Here is a 26,094-nt window from a genome sequence, read left to right as displayed (position 1 = left end):
AAGGGCACCTAGAAGGAGGAGAAGGTCCTCTGGAATCCCAGAGGGGACTGCACGGTGGCCACAGCGATATGCCAAGTGGGAAGGAAGCTGCCTCCCTGTGAAGCGACCCCTCGGGACCTCTGCTGGGCTCCTCCTACGTGACGTGGAGAACGGCATCTCCCGAGACATTCCACTCGCCGTGCCTCTGTCTGAAAGCCGCAGTGGAGTCACCTCTTCAGGACTGACCACTGTAAAGCGTCCAGTCCACCCTGGGTGGCCTGGCTGGTGGAAGCCACATTCCCAGCCCTGCCTTGCCCAGTCTGTCATCCAACAGAGACCCCAAGCGTCTCTGGAGCCGGCCTCTTGTGGTTCCCTCCTGCTCCCACCCCCGGGGGCTACACACAGTCCCCGGCTGGTGTGAGTCCTGCAGATGACAAATTCATCTGCCACAGCATGATTTTAAGAAAGAACAGAGAGATCAATTAGAATGAATCATGAGTGGTCCTCTTCTCTGTTCTAAGAGACTTAACACTATTATCGAGCCCATCAGACATATGTCATGGAATTATTGAGCCTCAAGATTGGAAGGCTCTGAAAACTGCAGTCAGCCTCCTCAGCTTACTTTAAGGTGCTGTGGCTTGGACTCAGAGTCTCCCACTTTTGCACCTGTGCCCTTTGATCTGCGCTGTCCTCTGCTGCAGTCCCCGTGCAGTCAGCTTGGACTCCAAGAAGGTTCAGTGGGAAGCACCTGGCATGGAAGGCAAACTTCCTGTCGCACGGGCCAAGCCTTCTTGTCATCTCAAAGGACACAGACAAACACTCAGGAGGCAGGCAACTTGTCCCAATGTAACATGAAAAAACCCCCGAGAACTCTTCCGAAGACTGAGCTAAGGGTCACCTAGGCCATGCCTGCAACCCGGGGCTGTGTTAATTCAGCAGCCCTTCCACTCCATGCCCCCACATCTATTTAACCCAAATGTCTATACCCCTGAGATGGCGGGAGGCGTACCGAAGCTGTCTTCCCATGGTTGCTATGCAGTAACGATCGGCCTTTCTCTGCCCTTCACCACGTCTCTTTACTTGGCATGCAGGGTAAATGGCTGAACCTTGCTTGAAACGCCTTGACTTTGGGCCTGGTTCTAAACACAATTCTATGATAACCTCTAGAGAAACGAGTAAAAGGAAATGTTGGACAGCGCCACCTGTCTGAGGCTAAACAGACAGGGACGCGTGACAGCTCTAGACTTGCAGACTCTCCGCTCCATCCCATCTGGGGCTCCTACCCCGCCCCAGGGGAAGGGGACCAGGGACAGAGTGTTCCCTGTGGGCTCTGTGTTGCAATGATTGGCAGGTTTTAGACAGACAAGGGCTGACACTCAGGTCATGGGCATACAAGTTGCTGTGCTCAGGTCACCTGCAAAGCCCTCGACAGTCGCTGAGGATCCTTGGCTGACTCCAGTCCTAACCCGAGAGTGTGCAGCAAGACAGGCTTTCGTGGGATGAGGACTCTTTTTTCTTCCAAGGATCATTTAGAGAGCTGTGGTATCATCTGAGGGCCGTATAAAATTATCAACGCAGGCAGTTGGCGGGGAAGTTGATGAGAAGCATACATGTGTTTGCTATTGTGAACCAAATGACTGTACGTGTTTCAAAAGGGCCAGGTGTTTCCCACCCCAGGACACAGCGCGCACAGATTCCGCTCCTCACTGCTCTGCCTCTCCACCCGGAAGCTTCCATGGCAGCTTTGTTCCTGAGAGCCTCACTGGGCTGAGTGAAGTGTCTATATGGTGAGCATCTCCACAGACAATGTTCCGGACGTGTTCTATGAGTTTGCCAATGTCTATTTCTGGGTAAAGAGCCATTTGCGAAGTTATGCTTCACAGGAGAAGAAAGACAAAGCACACCAGGGAGTTCTTGCCCGACTTTCCCTGGAGATAAGAGGGGTCGCTACAGGTCTGCTCACATAGAGAGCTCAGGGAGGTAAAGGTGAAGGGTCCTACAAGAGCCCTGTCTTGGGCTGAGAGGAGGTCACATGGGCACAGTAGGTGTAGCCCTCCAAAGCCAGTCCTTCCAGATGGAAGGGGTCTGGGAGGCCAGGGAGTCCAAGACCCAATCAATGACATGCCGTCATCAAAACCCATGGTTCATTCTCTTTTTTTGGAGGCTGCAGGTACTGGGGATTGAACGCAGCGTCTTACCACTTGGGTTAGACCCCAGTCTTTCTGCTGCTTAGTTTGCCTTTCAGATAGGGTCTTGTGCTTTTAGATCTGGACTGTGATCCTCCTACCATCACTTCCTGAGTAGCTGAAATTACAGGCATGCTGAAATAAGGAGTTTGGGTCTGCTCAGCGTCATCCTGGCCACATGGTGGATGGTAGGGTCTGGTAGCTTGTCTTCATGGTGGGGGAAGGTGAAGCTCCCACCTCCCAGGTGATGGGTGTACCTGAATCCCTGGGGGTGGGGCAGGGACTTGGCTGATAGGTTACTAAACCTGTCAGTCTAGTGCCCCCTGACCTGACCTTATTTAGGCCTGGACCAGCTCAAGTGGCATTACTCCATGCCACGAGTCTCTGTGTTCATGTCCTGTGTCCTGTCACCTGGCTCTCCTCTGGTCACCATGGCCTCCCACTGCAGCTCTCCACTGGAGCTGAACTGGTTTGTTGGTAGTTCCTTCTTTCCTTTCTGGTCTTCACGGCTCAGTTTCCTAACAGTGTTAAGCGTATTTGCTGGCTGCTGGTCTTGGAAACGGGAGTCCACCATGCAGTCGCTGGCCTGTTGATAAAGACTCCAAGGTTCGACCTCTCAAAATGTGGCTTCTCTGTTTTGTCACCTTACACGATGCATCAATATGCTTGTCCCATTCCCATTTAATTTTTCATCACATTCTCCCATTCTGTATCTTTCTAGATATACTAGCAAGTCAGGAGCCAGGAGCTGCTCAGAAGTGAGCAGCTCCCATGACCAGTCCTGGAAGAACAGGGGACACTTTCCAGTCCCAGAGGAAGAGGAGAGAGCCAGGCCCTCTTCAGACAAGCCGCCGATGGTGCCAATCAGATGGAGGAAGATGGGAAATGGAACTGAAGCATTGTTGAGGACCTGGTCAAGGCTACCAGCCCCGCATGCTCTGATGGCACGGGAAGGAAGAGGGCAAAAAGAGCTTAGTACCAACTAGGAATGAGACCGCTACAGGTCTCCAGTTAAACGTCTTCAGTGTCCTCCAGGCAGTAAGAAACACTGGACTAGCAACAAGCAGATTATGATGAGTCATAATCAAAGAACTGCATGTTATAGTGATGAACCTTCCTACAGAGACTTGAACTTCTTATTCTGGTTGCTTTTGAGCTTGTTGGAAAATTTTGGATACAATTGTATTTGCTTCATATTCTCCATCATCACAATATCCCACGCATCCGTATCCCTGAGTGCTTGGACTGGAGGAGCACACGGTACCACCCTCTACCCCACAGTGCCACTCCCCTCCCTGGTGCCACCACCCCCAGGATCCGGTTTGGAATAAACCATTCAGAAGTTAAGATTCTGTGCAGGGAGTGCAGGGAGCGATGGGCAATGTCACCCAAACTACTGCATGGTTTGATACACAAGAAACGAAGGGGTATGCTTGGCACGATGTGCATGCCTGTCTCCCTAGCGCTGAGGAGGCGGAGGCAGGAGGATCACGAGTTCCGGTCCCGCTTGGGCTTCATAGTGAAATCCTGCCTCAGACAAGAAAGTGAGGCCTGCCAGGATGTCTGGGAGCAATAGAGACCTACAAGAAATGCAGTCCTGACACAAGAGGCTGGCAGACACAAGGGGCACATTCTCCATTTGTCCATCTGCCCAACCCAGCAGACCTCTCTCCTCCCCTTTGGTCTAACTTTCAGTGACCCAGCACGGTGGTTACAAAAAGCAGCAATTCCGATTTTTTAGTATGTGGTGACCCTGAGGAACAGGGCATGTCAGGACCCAGTGCAGATCAAGATGGCCGCCGGCCCAAGACGGCTGCTACTCACCCAGGTTGTACCACATGTCTCGGATTTCAAAGCCAATCTGTCTCCTCATATCTCCATACCTGGAAACCAGGGAAAGGAAAAACACCGAATCATTCACAGAGCCGGTAACCACACTTGATGCTTCAGATACATCAAAGACCTCTACCCAGAGACAAATAGGGGACTGCCGTGTTCCAACTTCCTCAGCCACCAGCAGGGCTTCCGAGACCCAAGGTCCAGCTAGGAATCTGTCTCATCCCCAGGTGACACAGCACCCCTGGGAGCCTGGGGAAGCCGTGGACCATGACAAAACCATTCTGCTTCCTTCAGTCCCTTGGCTCCAGGCCTTTGGACAGTTGTCTTTCTATGCCTGTTGTAGTGGCGAAGTCCCAGATCACATTCAACCCCAGTATCGACCACTTTCTGGGGTTAGAACTAAACCCTGGAGTGACGGAAGTCTCCCCCGCCCCTCCCCGTCCCCATTTCCCTGCACTCTTTCTAGCATTTTTAATGTAAGGAAGGGCTCAACAGCAAAACACATCAACACAGAATGCATGGGTTTTTTGTTTATCAGGGAAAATAAATGTAAATTTTCCTCCCGGTGGGCAGAGAGAGGAGGTATATGTTTCATGGGTAAACAGAATTTGAGAATTTGATGCTTCAGAAGATAAACCTTTATTAGTTTGTGAGCAATTCAACTTTTTTCCTCTATTGCCTAAGGAAAACACTGATTATATTAAAAATAATAATTTGCAAAATTATCATAGAGTGCAGCTGTCACCGAGCTGCTGGGCTGTCCGGGCAGCAGCTGACGTGCTCAGGAAAGCTGATGGCAGATGATCACACTGTGGCTCCTGAGGCAGAGAGCCTGCCTAGTAAGTCAGCAACCACGGTCCCTGCCACCTTACTAAAGCCTCCAGGGCCCTAAGTGCTGGTCTATCCCGCAGGTGAGCAGGGCGCTCACCTCACCTGCAAGAGCTCCCCCTGGTGTGTGGGAGGCTCAGTGCAGAGGGAGAAACTGATGTCAGAGCTTGAATCATTCCCAGGACACCCTGGGAGCCAGAAACCCAGCCCAGCAGGTGGGCTGGCTTGGACGCAGGTGGATTCAGTGCCTCAAGGTGGGGGGGGCGGGGAGGGAGCAGGCGATGGGCTCATCACCAACACCATAGTGAGCAGAGGTCTGACATAGGCAGAGGAAAGCACCAGCTGCAAGGCCACTGGGCCTTAGCAGGAGAGTAGCAACGTCTGTGTATGACTCACACCCTAAGCCCAAGGGCCATACAATCTGAGCCTGATAAATCAAGCATCCTTTGGGAGTCTCTCAAGTCCCCCTTTGCTCCTGCTTTAACATCTAAGACTCGCTCAGGGAGGACACCAGTGGTAGTGTGGGACCCGGTGGATTGGCTTGGTAACTCGGTGGCCCAGAAGCTTGGCATCTTCCAATAGTTAGCAGGGAGAAAGGAATGAGAAAAGTAAGCCATGCTCAATCCCGGCATTGACCTTTCCTCCAAGGTCAGTAAGGTCCATGCTGTTGAGTGGACAAGCGCCTTTTTAGCCAACCAGGCATCAGACAAGCCCAGGACACAGCCCAAGGAAACAAACTCCTCTAGTCCTCTAGCCCCTAGGACGATCAGATTCCCCAACACACCGAGGAGGCCAGAGCCCCAGAGGAGGTGAAAACCATGAGCAGCAGAGTTGACCAATCAGCTGGTAAATCAGTGTGGTCACCCCTGCATGGAGCCTGCGTGAAATTCCTTGTCAACCCTGGGACAAGATCTCTTGAAACACAAGAGCTCCTGATGCTATGCTGATGATCTTCGCCAGGGTCTCTGTCTCTCTGGCCCGGGATTCAATTCCATCTCTCAGGCCCTCTAACGATTACAGTTACAATGATTTAAAGGAATTCCCACAGTCTGGAAATTTAAATGCAAGAACATGTGGCTAGCAGGAGCTGAACACAGCTGAGCTGTGTGGCTCAGGCGTGTCCAGGTGGTGGTCTTCCATTTTTCCAGTGCTGGGGTGGAAGCCCAGATGCTGACAGTGTGCTTGGGGAGGGCACAGAGAAGAAGGGTGGTCCCCAGTGCCCCCTCTCTGCCTGGTACCTCTCCTTCGGGTCGGAAGGAGGGCTGAGGGCCAAGGAGCTCCATTCCCAGTCTGGCTTTCCTCTCTTTGGGGAGCAGCTGGGAACGAAGGGGTCGGTGAGGTCCTGAGATCACCCAAGATCTCTTCAGGAGAGCCAGGCACCCCAAACAGTGCTGCTGAGTAAACAAGACCCAGTGCCTCCGCCTGGAAGCCATGGTGATGAGAGGGAGCTGGACGGTAAAGGGCAAGATTGGGCTTCCCTGGCAGCGAGACTGATCTGCTCTTTAGTTTTAATAAGAAGGCAGCACTGATGAATCTATGCACGCCTCTGGGTAATCCCCACACGCAGCCACCGCTGTCATCAGCTCTCCAGAGGGCTTCCCGAAGTGTTCCTACCTTCTTCCCGTGCAGGAGAAAAATGATCATAATTGAGTTTCTAGGCTCAGCTCATTAACCGGAGTCAGAATTTGGAGCTGGTGGCAACCCTAGAGATCACGCTCAAGTTCATCTCTAACAATTCAGAGCTGCGGGAGCTGACCAGGCCTGGAAGGAGAGGCATGGCTGCTGGGCCGGGAGAGGAGAGCGCACATTCTTTCTCCTCTCACACCAGCAAACACTGTGTGTCTTTTGGAACACTTGCATTTCAGATTCGGAGCTCAGAAGCAGACGGCGTTGTGATTCCTTCAGGGAGGAGGCTGGATGGTACAGCATTGAACCCCTGCCTATGGCACAAAGATACATGGGCAGGGAGCAGAAGGCACCTCGCTCAGTTCGATGCTCCTACCATACCTCACGCCCCGTGCCACCCCATGAAGTAAGCATAGGATGTATGTTCAGGGTGGCCTGAGATCTTACACCTGGCCTCCTGCGTCTTACCCCTAGACCAGAACATCCCGGTCCAGCAGAGCCAGCCCAGGCTGGAACAAAGGCCAACCTGAGCCTAGTCACCTGACCATTCTGATCTCAGTCTCCTGGACCACACAGGGGAAATGACCTATGATGTGCAGCTCCCAGGCTTTCCTGAAGAATAGGAGACAGATCGTGCCTGCCTGTCCCAGCTATCACACCAGCTGGCTAGGCCCTTCCTTTAAAGATTCGGGCAGGGATGGTGGCTCAGTGGCAGAGCGCTTGCCTTGCATGTAGGAGGCCTTGGGTTTGACTCCTCAGCACCACACAAACAGAAAAAGCCAGAAGTGGTGCTGTGACTCAAGTGTCAGAATGCTAGCCTTAAGCTGAGGAGCTGAGGGACAGCGCCCAGGCCCAGAGTTCAGGGCCCACGACCGACAAAAAAGAAAAAAAAAAAAAGATTCAGGCAGTCATGAATCGGCATTGCAATGGTCATTAGACTGACTCATTTGGTAAATGTTTACTGAGCAATTTTGACAAGATTTACAGACCTCAGGAGGTTATTTGCGTGAATGGACAGACGGACATTAATCTGATAACCTGATACAATATATTTTTATATCTAGTATACTTGATTTCCTTGGAAATGGGATCTAGTTGACATAAGTCACACTAACCCAATGCCTGGTGTCTTTAGAAGGAAGGGGATATTTAGTGACAAAGACACAAAGGAAGCCATGAAGGAAAGTCATATCTGAAGACGGACAGAATTTGTAGTTAAGTAACCACAAGCCAAGAACTGCAAGGACTGGAGACAGCCAGAAGACACCAGAGGAGAGGCCTGGACCGGATTTTCCATCAGAGCCATCAGAAGACCTATCCGGCTGGCGTCTTGGTTCAAAGCTTTGGCCTCTACAATTGTGACAAAAAAAAAAAAATTCTGTGGCCTCAAGCCATCTGGGTTGTGTTCACTGCTAGGGCAGATGGACCTAAATAGGAAACTAATACTATGGTCCATTGGGTTAATATCCTGGCTCACTAAATGGCTGGTGCAGTCACGTGACACCCTCTCCCACAGGAAGGTGCTCAGTGGCCTGCATATTAAAGTCAAGCTGGCAGCCAATCAAAAAGCACCTCTGGTACATGCACTCATGTTTCCGGAGCCTCGGTGGCAGGCACTGGGGTGGAGGGGGGCTACGGCCAGGCGCCGCGTCCTTGTCCTTCTTGGAGTGCTCCCGGCTGAGTGCGCACTCACTGCATTTTCTTGTTATGGGCTTTGCGACCCAGGGGTCACTTATTCTGGGTCCACGGGCACATCTTGTTACGGTTCGGGGCTGGCATGGTCAGTTCTCTGGGTGGTATGGGCCGTTCTTTTACACACCTGGGGACTGGGTCTCCCGATCATCCCTATCTGCGTCATTGGAGGACTGAGCACTAAACAAGGGGGAACAAAGAGACAGGTCTTCTGATACTAGAACATTCTACAGTTTTGTACCACACAGAAGTGTGGGCCTACCGGGCGTGGTAGGGCACAGAGAAAGGTGGGCAGAGAGAGGCAGGGGTCATTCGTTAAGACCTAGAGAAGCAGACGGGCCCACCGGGGACAGCCTGAAGGCTGGGACACAGACCGGTGAGCAAGTGCAACATGTTTTACTGTGCTCCAAGGGACCCCCAGCCTCCGGCTCAGGCCCAGGGTCCACCCACATCACTGCCCCTCTACACCGTGTGCCAGGGCCCCAGGCTCCACTAATTCCTTATGTCTCCCACAGACATAGATCAGGCCCTGTCCCTGGCGGCTCCCTGTCCCCTCGGGGCTGGCTGTTAGCCAATGCTTGGCTCCAGGTAGTCAAACGGGCAGACCTCTCAGCTTTTTTCCTCTCAGCATGAAGCCCACGATGCCAGGAGGCCGCTGGGTTCCCCAGGCTGTGTCCCGAGGGCCAGGGTCCCAGCCGTCCCTACCCCATTCCGTCCTCCTGTACTTGTGAATTTTACAATTTGGCTTCTCTGCCTCCTCCAATAGCTGGCGAATGTCTTCACTGTGGGAACCGCTTTTCCTTTCTCTCCTGAGCCCCAAGAACCCTGAGCACAGATAACTTTACACAAACCACTGTGCATGTCCACCGTACATGCATGCCGAGAAAACAAACTGCTGAGCAGGACGCCTGCAAACATTTCTTACTCAGGCTTTGTCATTTAGAAGTAAGAGCTCTGAATGGCCTGCGAAGTGTGTCAGGTTTATCGAGGCGGGAAGAGCGCAGCAAGTGCTGATGGGTCTGCACGCAGCCCACATCGTTGCCCACATCGGGCTTGTCTCAGACAGAGGAAGGCCGGGGCCGCTTGATGGCCGGTCCGCACAGACCCAGAGCCCGTGACCCCGGCGAGTGCCCCCAGGATCCCAGGGGCCCAGAAACCATCCTGCACAGTCAGGCCAGGACTTCTTGTGAAATGCTCAGAAATCCATGGAAGACTGGATTGGTGGTGGTGAGAGATCCCAGGCCCGATCCAGGAGCCCCGCTGGCTTTGCACAGAGACACGGGCTGCCATGTCTGACTTTCTTTGGCGTTAAAGCCTCTGACTCTACCTTGCTCTGTGGGGAGCAGCCGTTTTCTCTGGCGGCCAAGGCCTGGCGTGGCTAAGGCGCTTGTGGGCCTTGCCTTAGCTTGGACTGTTGCACACCGGCATGAGGACCCTCCCAGGGCAGAGCGAGGACCCTGCCCCGGCACGTGCCCACCCCAGCCTTCGAGCCTCCGGTTCCACCGCAGCTCTCCTCTCCTGTGGGCAAGCCTAGGGGTGGGAAGCGCAGGAGCACAGGAGCCGTGGGTCCCGCAGCCGGCTGGAGCGTCGTCGCTCAGTGGGCACAGCCAGCGGGGACAGGGGTGCTCCCGGCAGCCAGCTCCTCCTGGGGGATGGGCAACAGGGGCCTGGGCTTCGAGGAGCTGTGGCCCTGAGGGGGCTGTGCCCACAGGGCCCGCAGTGCCAAGGCGGTGCTGGTGGTTACGGCCTCGGGCGTGGAGCACTGGAAGAACAGCAGGAAACAGCGAGCGCCGTCCCTCACCACCTAGGGCCGGGCATGTCGCCCTGCAGCTGCTGCTGTGGCGAGTCGGGCTCCAGAGGGTCTCGCCTGGGAAAGTGAGGCCAAGGCAAGGAATTTGGGCCTGTGCAGGTGCCAACGAGGTGGTATTGCCGGTACCATGGCGAGGCACTACTGTCCACACCATGTTCAGATGGTATCTGTCCTTCTGAACATTGTGCACTGTCTTAGACCAGGGCTTTTAGACACTAGTTATCAGGGGGCCTGAAGGAGAACTGGTCAGGGCCAGGCTGGCCTTATGTAGAAGGGCACAGACCAAAGGCTTCAAGGTCACCACCGCAGCACGTGTTACAACGCTGGGATCTGAGCTGCCTGCACTGGTGCTCTCCGGACCTTCTAGCCAGGGCAGCCAGTGACTCTGTCCTCACCTCATTTTATCTGGAAAATATGGGCGATGAGCGGACTCAATAAACGCTTTAGCTTTTCAATGATTGTATATGAAAATGAGCACCAGGCTTGGTCATACTAAATTATTTACTGAAACACATCTTGCTCTCTAGGGTAATCTGCTTTATGTTTATCCCGCAAAACAGAGAAACACTGAAGGAGCCGGAGGAAGGCAGAGTGGCCGGCACCTTTGGAGACTTCCGTAAGAAGCTCTGACTTGGCAAAGCCTAGGTAGTCAGCATATTGCAGAGGTATTATGAACACAATGATCTGGCAATAGGGGAGCCATTCCAGAATCTTCTCAGGGGTTCTGATTAAAAGGATGCCCAGAGCAATGGGAAATTAGTGCAAATGAGTCAGAAGGAAGAGGCAAGAGCTCACGGAAGGAAACTCAGGCAGTGATTTTCTTTCTTGATGCTGTAGTGTAAGGTGCAGACGGGGGTGACAGGGATGAAGGTACCCCAAGAACCTTCCTTTCACAGAACTTAAGCTGATACAAGTCCACTCAAATCTACCAAGAGGAAGACAGGTCATCTGGTGCCAGGAGGGAGTCCGCTGTGAGGTGCAGGCAATACCAGCAATGCCACTGCCTTTCATCAGAATCCTCTCTTTTTCCAGGAAGGATTGGGGAATTAAGCAATAAAGTAATCCACATGTGTAATGACATCACAACAGGCCCAGCAAAAGTCATTATCTCCAGAAATTCAAATTCTGTGTTGCTCTAACCATCTCTAAGGGCCCTGACGTTGAGCCTACCAGGACGCATCCTGCAATTTTAGATCCTGATTCATGGGTTAGAAAAGGCAATATTGGATTCATGATTTAAAACCACTCTTTCATTACACTGTGATTACATCTCAATTTGTACCCAGTTGGCTTAGAGATGACAGGAAAATTATGCTAATAGTGCTGCAGGCTCCTGCCCAGTGTCGGCGCTGGACAAGCGACTTACTTGTTCAGGATTTTGCCTCTCTTGGCACTCGAAAAATTTTCCAGTTGCAGGGAGTCCTGAGTGAGGAAGGCAACTGCCAGGTGAAAGTAGTTGTTCCAGAGCTGCAAACCAGAGCGAGGAGAGGCTGAGTGGTTGCACAGCTTCACACAGGACCCCAGAAAGGCCCCGGGACAATTGTCATCTGCTTGACACACATTCAGAAATGTCAGAACAACAACAAACAGGGTTCTAGTGGCTCACACCTATAATCCTAGCCATTTAGGAAGCTGAGGTCTGAGGATCCCAGTTCGAAGCCAGCCCAGGTACAAAAATCTGTTAGACTCTTATCTCCAATTAACCACCAAAAAGCTGAAAGTGGAACAGTGGTTCAAGTGGTAGAGTGCTAGCCTTGAGCTAAAAAGCTAAGGGACAGGGTCCAGTCCTGAGTTCAAGCCCTAGGACCAGCACCAAGATAAATAAATAAATAACAAATAAAAATAAAATACGTATTTTATTAAGAAATTTTTGAGTATGGCATTTTCAAACACACACAAGCATACACACAAGAGGCTCTTCACATGTACATACACACGTGCACGCACAAACACACAAAATCATACATTCTAGAGGCTTTTCACACACATGCACATGCATGCACACAAAGCATGCCCTTAAGAAATATGATACATGCCACACACATGCACACACCACACACACAGGGATATATACACACAACACACAGAGAAGCTATTTCACACACACATAAAGGCACGTACAGTATGCACCAAAAGGTGTTTCATGCACATGCACACACACACACACACACACACACACACACACACACACACACACACACACACACACAGAGCATGCACTGATGAGCCCTTCCTGAGGGACTAGCAAATGACTACCCTGGGTTAAGGTGTGTGGAGTGACATGAAGCCAAGAAAGAGTGCTGGGTGCACAGTTCTAGGAGCAAGATGAGTGGGGCAGACCTGCTCTTCCTCCTGCTGACCCTGGTGCTGCACCGCAGGACGGTGGAGACAGTCCTGCAGCCACACACTGACACTGGGGCCTCCTGGCTACCTGCTTGCAGAGCCCCTCTTCTCTCCCACTCAGTCAATTCTCTGGGAACAACTCCATCTCCTAAGTTGTTCAATTGAGCAAACACCCTGGAGGCATAACTGTCACTCCTAAGGTCCAACGGCACACTCGGTGAATTCTGTTTCCACACATCCGATGAGAGACCAATGCAGCTCCAGGATTAGAACTACACATGACCGGCGTGCACCAGCCATTTATATTAACACCACTCCACTACAAGGCTCAGGTCTGCCTCTCTTACCTGTAGCTCAAAGTTGGCTTGATCCAGAAATTTCTTGTTCAGCATATCTGCGTACTGATTAATCGCTCTCAGGAAGACTCTGAAAGATCAAGAGAAAATTACATAATTACACACTTAGAATCCGCACCTTTGTGGGGTTGGCATTTCAATTAGATGCAACCCCAGACTGTTTGGAGAGTGAAGTCTCCAAAGTCCTGTTCAAAGTTGGAGGAATTTGCCAAAAAAAAAAAAAAAAAAAGCAAAGAAAACCCACAGGATTATATGCAGATGTTCTCCAAATTAATCGAGAAAATTAGCAATCGCAGAACAAAGGGCCAGACCAAAATAACAGCTCCTGAAAATCACATTTGAAAAGTTATCACTTAAGAAATTCCAATTTTAAAGAAAGGAAGAACAGAAAGGTACAAATAAAATCCTTTCCTAAAGTTGCAATGTCTTAATGTAACATCATTAAATTATGTTTGCTTAGATGGCTTCTTAATGCAATGAACTGGAATGGGCTTCTAGCACACAAACTATCAGGCTGGGAATGGTGGGTGTAACAGGCCTACCCCGGAGAATATGGCTGGCATTGCATGGTTTGTCTTATATTGTGCTAACAGTACTAATTCCATCACTGTTCAATTGTTAAGGGAAAATTAAAGAGCTTTAGTCAATAGGAAAAGTGATTTGGTGAGACTTTTTCACAGGGATTTTAATTCTGTGATTCATGGATCCCATACAATGTTAAGCATCATTCTCAATACATCGACTTTTACTTTTTGATGGTAAAATATACAAGGCAATCATAGAAAAGCCATTTATCATGAACCTCATTGTGACTCTGGAGTTCCGGCTTTCTGGTGCTTGTTCATTCAGTATGGGTTTGTTTGTTTTTTGTTTTTCCTTTTAATCACCCTTCAAAGTGTTGACAAAAGAAAAAAAAAGCAGAGCCCAGTTTCTTCCTTGAAAGTGGTCCCCAAGTCTGGCACAAGGAAGAATGTGAGAGGAATTAGCAGCGGGTCACAGATAATAAACTTAATCACCCTCCCTCTGTTTAGCAGCAGGGAGCAGCTGGAGTGAGAGGAAAATCTAGGTTACTTCCTGGTAACTGGGGCTTTCTCTCTACACCCACTCTCCAGCCAGGCAGGGCTGGAGGAGCAGCGCAGGAGCTGTGTCTGCCTCACCCACAGGACCCGCACAGCTTGCTGCGTGGCCCACTCTGCAGTTTGCCGTCTCTACCACTGAAGACAAAAACAAAAAAAAAAACTGCAGGCAGACTTCCCTGCATCTCTCTCCGGGGACATCAACACAATGCGAGCCTGGAAGAAAATGTGTTTTTAAGTAACTGTTTGTGGAAAGCTATGAGAATCTCTGCCTTGTCCAGTCACAAGGGCCAGGCTGGCCAGGTCTGGCTGACATACGTCAGCCACAGGGCTGTCAGAGTTTGCAAATGAGATGCCCAGGTAAATCTGAAAAGAAAATGCCCTTACAGCTGAATTTGGTAAGTGGGTATGATTGTTTGTTAAGCTGTGGGCATCTTTGAGGTACTTCAAAGCTGCTTTTGCTCAGCACCACTGACTGCCCAAGAATTCACTGAAGGCAGGATAAAAGCCTGGCATCCCAGACTCCATTTTTATTTGTGTTCTTAGCTCTGAGCCATCTGAGCCATCCTTTCCTGGAGTCATTTTATAGACACCTGGAAATCCAGACAGGAGACAGAAACTTCCTGCTCCACAGCAGTGCTCACTGTAAAAAAAAAAAAAATGGAGGTTCCTCAAAAGACTCCTCATAGAGCTCCCCTATGACCCAGCAATCCTACTTTTGGGCATTTACCCGAATGTTTACAAACAAGACCACACTAAAGCTACCAGCACAACTATGTTTATTGCAGCATTATTTACCATAGCTAAGATATGATGCCCCTCAGTAGATGAATGGATCAAGAAAATGAGGTATATATACACAATGGAATTCTATGCCTCCATCAGAAAGAATGACATTGCCCCATTTGTTAGCAAATGGAAAGACTTGGAAAAAATTATATTAAGTGAAGTAAGCCAGGCCCAAAGAAACATAGGTCCCATGGTTTCCCTTATTTGCAATATCTAGTATATGTATGAGTCAAGCACAAACGGTCAGATAAGGTGAGGTTAGGAAAATGAACCCTTAGATATGTATTTAAATGTTTTTTTTTCTTTCATGCATTTGTTTCTAATGCATTTATAAGATGATTTCTTTGTTGCTTTGTATGTCCCTCCCCCACAGTATAACCCCTGCTTTCACTGTATTTGATCTTGGTATAATTTGTGGAGGGGAAGGGGAAAAACAAGTCGTTTAAGAATACAGGTGGACCCATTACAACAATGAGACGTACAAGTTGTCATGTCGAAAACGAACTTTACAACTTTGGTGGGGGGGGGGAGGATTGGGGGGGGGCGGGGGGAGGGCTGGGAAGGGACGTGAAGGGTAAACAAAGGAGGAGGCTACAATGCTTGATAAGAAATGTGCCCATGTAATTGTAACCCTTCTGTACAGTATGTTCACAATTAAAAAAAAAAAAAGACCACACCTGTCTAGTTGTGAGACCACGAGCTGCCAGGCCAGCGGTAGGCGCCAAGTCCACAGGTGATTAGTTACACTTCTCCCTCACCCCCAATTCTTCCTCCTGCTTAAACCCAAAGCATGGGTTGAAATTCCACCTGCCCTCCTCGGAGGTCCCGGTGCCATGTAATAACCCTCCTTCTCCCCCTACTACTGCTTCCTCTGCCTCCACTATTACTTCCTTTCCCTCTACTACTCCTTCCTCTACTCCTTCCTCTCCCTTCACTATTGCTTCTTCTTTATTGGTTGTGCTAGGGCAAGACTCCAACAGTCTGGGCCTGGGACCCAAAACCCTTTTGAAACATCTTTACAAAGAAATATAGGACTGAGGACAAATAGCACAAAACTCAGGGCCTGCTCTGTAAGAGCCCAGCACTCCAGCCAGCCTTCCGTGTGTGGGCTTTGGTTCAGACCTCAGAAGTTCAGGACTGGGGCCAAAGAGGAGAGCATTGCCTCCTCGTCCATCAAAGCCGGCAACTCTGTGCACAGTTCCTGGGGACGTAACTGTAAGAACTGGGGGGTCTGACACCACGCTCAGCGCTGGCAGAGGAAGTTTCCAGTCCTTGCAAGGGGGCTTGCAGGAAGCCCAAGAACACTGGGCTTCTAGAAGATACTGTCTGCAGCCCTCCACAATAATGACAAGTTTACGTTATTATCAGAGGGTAATTGTTTTGCCTCCAGATAGTTCCCACATAGTTGTAATGTGCTATTTCTAATTAAGCTCTGGAACAAATTCAGTTGGCTAAATAAAGATATTTCTCAAAATTATTTTAAAAAACAAACAACAAATGAGGTGCCAGTGGTTCACGTATATAATCCTAGCTACTCAGGAGAGTGAGATCTGAGGATGGCGGTTTGAAGTCAGCCCAGGCAAAAAAGTCCACAAGACTTTCATCTCCAATTAATCACCAAAAAGCCAGAAGTAGAGCTATGTGGCTCAAGCAGTAGAGCAGGAGTCTTGAGCAAAAAAGCTCAAAGATAGTACACAGGCTCTGTTTTCAAGCCCTAGGAGGACCTCCCACCAGACACACACACACACACACACACACACACACACACACACACACACACACACACATACACCACCACCACCACCACCACCACCACCACCACCACCACCACCACCACCACCACCAACAACAACAAAACCCATGTCAGGCTGAAATACAATAAAGCTTGAACAAAGGCTTTTAAGGAACTGTCATCTGAGGAAGAGAAGTGCTGAGAGATAGATTCTATAATTTAGATCCCCTATAAAAAAATTTAAAAGCCAGGACCAAAAAAAAAAAAAAAAACAAGAAACAAAAAACCAAACAAACAAAAAAACAAAAAACGGACTGCGAGTTGCACAAGGAAAAGCAAAGATAAAGTAAAAGCCATAATCAATTCAGCCCATGGGGCTCAGTGCACTGGCATGGACAGTCGTGAATAAATGTCCCACCCTTCACCCTGGATGGGATTAAAAACCTATCGTCCACTTGACGATAAATCAATTAGCTAGCCAGGCAAACAGAAGCAGAGACTATGGTAGGTAAGACTGTCTATTAAGCATTGTAATTCTTAAGTTATTTCTAATAAATGTCAACCTATGGAATGTAAAGAAGAAAATCATATTAGATGCTGCTGTGTGATGATCTGCTTTCTGTCATCCAGAGGTAGGAAAAGCACCACCGACCAAGCCATGTGACTGGACAGATGGCGGGTGCATTACAAGGTTAAACCAAAGGATTCCCTTCCACTGGGCTCCACACAGTGAAATGACCCTTGGTTTAGAGGGAGGTGGAGGCAGGGAGAACAGGTGCAAATGACTTGCCTTGGCACTCTTGGTGGCCCTGTCTATGCCTGGGACACTGTAAGAATTAGCTAGAGAAGCCTGCACCTACCATTGTGTCAACATCTTGGGGAGTGCTAAGCTCTGTGTCTGCTGGTTCACCCAGATGCCTTCTTTGCCCACATAGCACTTTGTACATGGAATATGCTCACTGGGTGATCATCACAGGAATGAATGAATAAATGAATGAATGAATGAATGAATGAATTGATGGATGGATGGATGGATGAGCTGGCCCAGGAGAGCAGGCTCTGATTCACATTGGATGGAGACACAAATTGGCCATAGTATTTGGCTATGCATTCTGAGTAAGTTTTTTTGGATCAAGTTTAGCTTTTTTTAAGTTCTTATGACCCCAATCTCTCCTTAGGTATCTGGTATCTAAGTCTGGTGTTGCTACCTTTTTCCTTGCCTTCAGAGATCATTCCTTTAGTTTCATCTTCAGTGCTTGTCCTTTTTTTAATTTATTTTTTATTGTCTTTAAGTAGTTGTACAAAGAAGTTCCCATTCTACAAAACAGTATATGAGTGAGTACAAAGTGTCTGACAATATTGTCACCCATCTCTCCTCTTAACCCATCCCTCGCTCACTTTTTTTCTTTAATTGAGATTAGGTGATTACATAACTTTCACATATTTCACAGTATTGTGGAATAGTGATAGTTAGGGTCACAAACACATTTTAACTTTTATAAGGCAAATTGTCATTATCATAGTCTATACAGTTTGTGAATTCTATGAACTTTGACAATGCAAGTTACTTTTCCACATCAGGCGATGTTTACGTTTCTTTCCTTTTGCTTAGGGTGCTTTCCTTTGATCACAATGATCTTGTCTTTTATCTATCAAGTTCCTCCAGTGCATTTAAGAGGACCCCTTGCTGCTGTGCACATTCTGAAATGCTCTGCTAGAAGACTGTAAGTACACTAACCCATCTCTCTGAGCCAAGGCCCTGGGATTCCCAGCAGCACAAACACGGCCTTCCTTATGCCCCCCGCCAGCTTGCTGTAGTGGAGGGGTGGAAGTCTCCCCATGGCAGCCGGCTCCTCTCCACTTTTCCCAGTCAGCACTACAGTGTATAAGCATCAGGGCCCAGGTGCAGAGGCAGGCAAAGGGCAGAGTGAGAAGCTGGAAAGAGAAAGTAGAACAGGTAGGTGTTATTCTAGTCTCCAGAAAAGTCAGGGACATGAGGGGAAGACAACAATCACCCTGTGAGCCAAACGATTTAGGTCTTATTCGGAGTCAGAAAAATGAGGTGAGTTCTAAAATCAAAGCTACTGGTGTGAAAATTAAATACTTTAACGGGTGCTGTCCCAAACAGTCAAAAAGTTATTAAGAAAAAGGGCAAGCCCACATTAGATATTCTTTCCATCGATGGAAGGAATTATTCATAATCTAAAGTTTTAGAAGATAAAAATCAAATGCACGGATCAATAAGAGGAGCAGGGGAGTGAAAGGGTCAGAAGCAAATCATATTATCCTAAAAAGATCCAAAATGCCAGCAGGTCAAGATGTCTGCAAGTTTTCTTTCTAAAGGCCCAGTGGAAAGACAAGTGCTCTTTGTTTGGTACATTATTCTATTTCCAGGAAGGTGGAAGCAGACATCTCATGCATCTAAAAAAATCGTGGAAGTCACTGGGATATGGAGACAGTGCACTCATGCCCATGAAACTGAACAAACCACACAACTCAGAAAGTTTCCTAATTTCCTTCTTTGCTAGTCTGGATGTGGAATCCTGGTGAGCTCCCACTAGAAACAACCTTTGGCTATATCCTGTCTGTGTCAAATGAGTTTAATTATAGTTGACACGTTTATAATTTGTGTAAGTTGGGGTGTTAATCTAATATCTGTCAATCAATAGTTTCATGTCCATGCAAAACATTTAGCTATGCATCTTTCAGAAAGTTGGTCCACACCACAAAGAAATGCTGACAACAGGAGGTGGCAGAAGTTAATAGCTTGATTTAACCATTCCACAAGAGGTATGCGTATCACCAGAAAGACATACGTTTATCTGTCAATTCGCGGCTCTGCCTATTATCCTAGCTACTCAGGAAGCTGAGATCTGAGGGTTAAGGTTTGAAATTACCTGGGCAGGAAAGTCGATGAGACTTGTATCTCCAAACAACCACTAAAAAGCCAGAAGTAGAGCTGTGGCTCTAGTGGTTGAGGGCCAGCCTTGAGTGAGATTAATGAGGCCTTGAGTTCAAGCCCCAGTCCCCACCTCCAAGTCGAAAAAGAACATTACAGCAAACCCAAAGAATTCCTCAATTCTTTTAGATTCTCTTTCTCTCTACCAACAGATGAGAACACTAAGCAATGCACCTCGGAACTCTCTGGAACTTTTAATCCAAACACCAATATCACTAGAACTTTCTGGAAATGAGGCTAATAAAGGGTTATATTTTGTTTTTAACTTTGGGACTGAAGACAAAAAAAAAAAAAAAGAGACACTACCACATGGCACAGAGTCACTAAACTGTGATCTCCACTGACAGTTTCTAAACTCTTCAGTCACAGTTGGTGAATGGGGAAGGACAGCCAGCACAGCACTGGGGATGAGGGCTGGGCGTGGCGGAAAGCTGGATAACTCTGTCTGCAGCATTCCCAAGGTTCTCAACCCGACATCCCATTCCTGGGGACATCCCCACTTCTGGCATTCCCACCCAGGTGCCCACTCTGCCATAGCACAAAAAGGGTCAGGGGACACTTCAGCCGCTATAGGAGAACACCCTGCAGGCCTCCCAGAGGGAGGGACTGCGGCTATGTGAAGGAATGTAGGTAGGACATCCTAAGTAATTATGTGCTAATTGGGAAGAAGGGAATTTAGCAAGTGGAAAGTAATCAGAAAGCAATTTAACTATTACAAGCTCCTGGCACAGTCACCGCTCTTAAATGACTCCATTCTGATGGAGCCTCAGGCATGTCTACCATCTCTTGTTACCCAGCGCTTGATGCCAATAAAACTCACGGTCCTTATTACTAAAGAGGGGGAAAATATGGAGCTAGGCGTTGAGCCTGCAGTGAAATGCAAAGCTCGTTTCTCAAATTGCGATGCTGGGAGGAATTTTTATTCCTTCTCTAAACTTACTTTAAGTTACATAATCTGATTGTACAGTTCACTATAAGGGCATTTAAATACTTTTGGCACCAAAACAAGCTGCTTTTGGGGGGGAAATGCATCCCTTTAACAAACTGTTTTGCCCAAAATGGATAGAAAAAAAATTAAAAAAAGGAATTAAAAGTGACAGCTTCTGTCCCTGCAGAATGGTGCGTCAAGTAGCAGTAGCTGGAAATCTGCCTTAAAATGATTTCCACCTAATTTAGGAATGCTGGGGAAAGGGGGTAACAGGGTGAACTGATAAAAGACACAGGGAGACTGTCACTCAATTGAGCGGGAACAAGCATTAATGTGTGTCTTATTTCCACTGACCTGCCCTTCTGCACAGTCCACACTTGCTGGAACTTTCTTCAAGTCCGTGACTAAATGGGATTAGCAGCCTCCTGCCCTGTGACCTGGATGGGAAATGGAAGCCCCACATGCACTAAATGGGCCTTTGAAAAGAGGCCTCTCGGGTGGGAAGGTGAAGTATTACATAGGAGCTTGGGAGCCTGGGGGCCTGCCTCAAGTCAATAGACCAATGCCACTAGAACCTTCTGGAAATGAGGCTAAAGGGTCACCTGGGAACAGGATGAGTGGCCAGGAATGTGGGATGGATGCATTTCCTGTAGGGAGTGGGGATAGGGTGGGATCTGGATGAATCTGCGAGTGGGAAATGGTGCACAGTGAATGTATCAAGGCCAGGAAGACACCTGTGGGCAGTGCTTTGAAGCCATGAAAACCAGTCCCTGCTACTTCGGTCCACATGAGCTCTAACTTTGTTTTCCAAAATGCCCTAATTTTGTTTTCAACCCCATAATCCAAATCATCCTGGCTGAGGAAGACAGGCTGTGACACCCACTGATTATACACAGACATTCCCGGAGGCCACGGTGTCCACAACCAGAGCGAGCTGGGCCCCCGTCTACTGAACACTGGCAGGCAGGGTTCGTGCCCTGAACCAGCACTCACTGACACAGCACTCTTGGCCCAAGAAACATCATGAGCCAAGGTGGGCCGTCGTGAGAGTGGCCACATCCCACGTCCACCTCCAGCTGCCGCTCCACCCTTGAGCGCATGACCAACTCTGCACTCAAGGCCTGGTGGCTGAACGATTGCATACAAACGGTGCCGAGTGCTCTCAAGCACTCACACATGCTGCAGGAATCATGGGAAGTTCGAGGGGCAGACCTGGACGGGGCAGCCAGTGCACAGCTCGCTGCCTTCCTTAGCAACCTCCACCAGGATGGTCAGCACGAGCAAGAAAATCCCTGCATTTCTGGTACTCTCACAGTGTATTAATTCCATCATAAAACGAAGCAGACAGCCTGGTAAGTGGTCCTTCAACCAGCTTCACCAATGAACACTTTCGGTCCGTGATGTGCTGCCTGTCTCCCCAGCCCCTACCAATCTCATAGTCTCATGTTTAAGTAGACGTTATTTCAATACTGAGAACAGCTTTCGGCTTCCAACCCAGCCGAGAGGGATGTACACGTTTCCCTGGTGGCTCCGCCACTTCCTTTCCACTGGCAGTGCCCAGTGCTCCAGCCTCTTCCCAGCCTCATCAGAACATCCCAGGCTCCCATTGCTGCTGCTTGTCCTTCATAATAATGTGTGTGGAGGGGAATGGCAAAGCTTGATGGGAACAAAGCCACACTCATTCATTTGGGGAGGGCCTGTGGCCATTTGCCCACAGGGTTGAGCACGTGGACTCCTGATCTGTCCCCTATGAAGATTTTTTTGAAGAATTTCTCATTGGTTTTTTTTTTTGGGGGGGGTGGGGGTAGGGGGATGGTAGTGGCCAGGCTCATATCTGTTTCTAAGTTATCAGAAAATGCAACTTATTGATCAAAAAACAAAACCAGTCAGGTGCCCTTGGCTCACATCTGTAATCCTATCACTCAGGAGGCTGAGATCTAAGGATCGTGGTTCAAAGCCAGCTGGCACAGGAAAGTTGCTCTCCAATTAGCCACCAAATAACCAGAAATGGCCCTGTGGCTCAAGTGGTAGCCTTGAGCTGAAGAGCTCGGGAATAGCACCCAGGCCCAGAGTTCAAGACCCATGACTGACAAAAGCAAAAAACAAAAACACCCCCTACCAGCCAAAAAACAAAACCAAATGAACAAGGAACCTGTGAAGACTTGCAGCTGAAGTGAGGTGCCAAATGTCAGGGTAGACACATGCTGAAAGCCCGCAGGTCCCCTTACTTGTATTACAGGCACCCCAGTGGTGGCTTAGTGAGGTTTTATTTCAGCTTTCTTTAAAAAGTACCTTAAATGTAATTAATTTTGTGCTGGTACTGGGGCTTGGGTGGAGGACCTCGGACTCGCCTAAGCTTGTTTGTTCCATTCATGGCTCCAATTTTGGCTTTTTGCTGGTGAACTGGGCTGGCTGCGAACCTTAGAGCCTAGAGCTCAGCCTCCTGAGTAGCTAGACGGAGCCACCAGTGCCTGGCGTAAAGAAGAACCTATTTCAAAACTCATACTTTATTTATTTATTTATTTATTTTTTGGGGGGGGTCCGGTTGTGGGGCCTGAACTCTGGGCCTGGGCGCTGTCCCTCAGCTCTTCACTCAAGGCTAGCGCTCTACCACTTGAGCCACAGCGCCACTTCCGGCTTTTTTCTTTTTGCTTATGTGGTGCTGAGGAATCAAACCCAGGGCTTCACGCATGCAAGGCAAGTGCTCTACCACTGAGCCACCTTCCCAGCCCCTCAAAACTCATACTTTTGCAAATATTTTCTCAAAGAGATAACCTACAGAACGAGAGAGAATATTCTCCAACTCCACATCTGATCATTGGGTGTTAGTCTTCAAGATGAATGTGGAACTAAAGTGACTTAAATGCGAAAGTAGAGCTAAATCAGGCAAACGAGCTTACTAGACAATTCTCACAAGAAGACACAGAAAGGTCCAACAAATATATGAAAAATGCTTTAACATTAGTAATTGTGAATTAGAAAATGTGAATCAAATTTTCAGTAGGATGGCAGCTAATGGCTTTGGTTAAAAAAAAAAAAAAAGGTAACAATGTTGTCCAGGGAACAGGAATGCTTGTCCACTGTCAGTGGCAAAGTAAATTAGTGAGTCGTTATGGAAAATGGTAGGGGATTCTGCAAACAATTAAACTCGAACTACAAAGTAAGCCAGCAAGCTTAAGGTTGGGTAGGTATCCCAAGGGAAAAACGTTAGTGTGTTGAAAAGATACCACTCTATACCCCTAATGTGTTTACTGCTATATTATGGACAATAGTTAACAGGGGCGAGGAATGGTGGTATACGCCTATAATCACAGTTATTTAGTAGGCAGAGAATCATGATTCAGGGCCGGCCCAGGTTAAAAAGTTGGTGAGACCCCCTCATCTCACTAAACAAGTACGGCGTGGTGGGTGGGCCTCCCATCCCATCTCTGCTGGAAGTGTGGGTGGGAGGATCTCAGTCCGAGGCTGGCAAAAATGTCTTAGAGAAATCCATCAGAAAGAGCCACCAGTAACCCAGGGTAGAAGACTTCTCTATGGGAGTGAGGAAGGGCAAGGGCCACAGCCTACCTTGAAAATTAATCATGGAAAGTGATTCATCTCCCCAAGAGACCCTTCCTTCAGCACCCCAACACCCACTTGCCTGGTCTTTCCCCAAGGCGCTGCCCATTGTTCCTTGATCTCCAGTGGAAGAGTCAGGGGCTCCCATGGACAGATCTGCCACAGGCTGGTGGTGGAGCAGGACCGGCAGCCCTGGGCACAGGCACAGATCCGGGAAGACCTGCTTGCCAGGTGCCGGCAAGCCCTGAGCGTGGGACACGGGGTATTTTGTCTCAGTGAATGGGGTAAAGGTGGAAAATGGGTCAAGAGTAAAGGAAGAGTTTGGCGAGGGCCGTGCCCGGCAGATGTAATCCACACTACACAATCCTGCACTCGGAAACGGCAGACATAGCTACTTTATACCATATGTATTTTTTTGATCATACAAAAGAGAAACACAGGGAGGCAAGGAAACAGAACTTCCCAGAAACCACAGAGGGGAAGTCATACGTTTTCTGTCCTACTCCGATGACTTCATGTGACTCCGTTCCATGATGTAAAACATTGAAACCAACCAACCCACTCAGGAAGAAGAAGGTGTGCCTTTCCACCCAAAGACCCAGGCTGTTCCGATGTGTGTGAGGAGCAGATGGAGCACTAGTAAATAAGCATCAACAAAGACACCAAGAGATACCTAACAAGGACAACTGCACACTCAGACCTTTTCCAGGCTGTTGCCAGCCCCAGAACGGTGCTCAGTCCGTGGCACACACCCCACAGTGTCCCGTGTCCTCTTCCAGCCACAGCACCCAGCACTGCCTCCTGCACGTGTTGGCCAGTGTAAATGAACCCGCCTAGTGGCTCAGCACCTGAGTGCGCTGTATGATTCCAGGCACAAGTCTTAGGAGAGACTCGCAGAACAAAGGCAGATTCTTTTTTTCAAGTCATTTCCTGCTCAGAATAGACTAAGTATGCCTAGAAATAATCCTAGTGCATTTTCCAGTCTTGCTTAAGGGCACTTTAATCATTTAGCAAACTAATGTAGTTCGCTGGAGGCTCCTTGCCACAGGCTAGACATCAGAACAAGCTTCTCTGCCCACTGCAGGCCTAGGTGTCAGAGACAGCTCTGAGCAGCTGCTGGCACTTGCTGGCATTTTCCATCCTTCCCACCCTCTCTGGTGCCTAGCAACTTCTCTTCTATCTGCTTAGATTCCCCTCACCAAGCCTGTGAAAGGTACTGAGGACTCCGTAGCACGGGAAGAGGAAAGAGGGGTTCCTGGAGGTCTGGTCATGAGCCCAAACTGAATGCTGTCCACTTATAGGCCGGGCAGCCTTGGTCCAGTTCTGAACTCCAGTTCGCTGAGGTGCAGAGGGAGGGTCTAAAGGCTGAGGACCAGGGACTGTGGAGTGGAAGGGGACAGGTCCATATTATTAACTGTTTAATAATTGACAGCTACTGTTGGAGGGGAGGCGAAGGGTGTGACAAAGAGAGAAAAGAGGAAGGTTTCCATCACCTGATTTACTGGATAGTCTCCAAAAGATCTTTGTGGACAAAGGAGAAGTTAAAGGATATAAAAGTTCTGCCACTGTGACAGCCTCCTGTCAGCTCTGTTCCCCCTCCCCCACCACACCACCAACAGCGAGCGGGCTCTATGTGCTTCTAATCTCATCTCCCATTTGCTACCAGCCAAGGCAAGCTCTCTTTCAAGGGCTGGTATGATTCCTATCCAGATAATCTTTTTTCCTTTGGGCTAATTAATTACTGACGAATGTCTGCAAGACCTCTATATCAGTGCAAAAATGTCATAGAAATACGTCCTATAACATCATCATATGCAATAATGACAACACAACATATTCTTCTGTCCTCTCTCAGGGGAGGAGTCTATGGAGGGGCCGCAGCCTTGGGCAGATTTAGATGATGACTGTGGGAGGTCTGAGCTTTTCCTTACTGATGAATCCTCAGGGAAGAACTGTTCTAGGCATTACCAGAACACATCCCAAAACCAAGGAGAGCGGAGGGGATTTCAAAGCCAGAGCACACACTGTGAGCTGCTTGTGGAAATGCTCTTCCCAGCAGTCTGTGCCTGTGGCAGATTTGACCTGGAACAGTAAAGTCTGGCAGGCAGTGGTGAGACCAGGGCTCACACACTCGACGGGCAGCTTACAGATGGCTGCGTTAGTGTTGTCACTGTGACAACACACTGACCTGAGAGAAACATCTAAAAGGTGTTTTGCTTCATGGTTTCAGTCCATGTTTCCAATCGTGGAAACCTGCAGCCAGGGCAGAAACATCATGGAGGAAGGTCATACAGGGGAAAGTGGAGTTTCTCATGGCGGCCAGGAAGTAGAGATGAGGGGAAGTGTACAGGGATAAGATATGCTCTCTGAAGCCACACCACAGTGGCCTTCTA

The 26,094-nt window shown here is 48.8% G+C and overlaps 1 protein-coding gene across 2 annotated transcripts in view; it reads right to left on the bottom strand.

The window, feature by feature from the left end:
* Nucleotides 1–26,094, bottom strand: part of Dock1 (dedicator of cytokinesis 1) — a 436,098-nt gene that overhangs the window by 71,192 nt on the left and 338,812 nt on the right. For both annotated transcript variants that reach the window (XM_070011394.1, XM_070011393.1), the window contains exons 30-32: nt 12,651–12,729; nt 11,327–11,427; nt 3,990–4,048 (exon numbers count right to left, since the gene is read on the bottom strand). In XM_070011394.1, the coding sequence (XP_069867495.1) occupies nt 3,990–4,048; nt 11,327–11,427; nt 12,651–12,729 (239 nt within the window). The remainder of the gene's footprint in view (nt 1–3,989; nt 4,049–11,326; nt 11,428–12,650; nt 12,730–26,094) is intronic.

This window comes from Dipodomys merriami, unplaced genomic scaffold, assembly GCF_024711535.1.
Source record: "Dipodomys merriami isolate MVZ:Mamm:240054 unplaced genomic scaffold, mDipMer1.0.p SCAF_82, whole genome shotgun sequence".
NCBI lineage: Eukaryota > Metazoa > Chordata > Mammalia > Rodentia > Heteromyidae > Dipodomys > Dipodomys merriami.
Note: the sequence above shows the minus strand (reverse complement) of the source record. Positions and strands in the feature narration are given on the sequence as shown.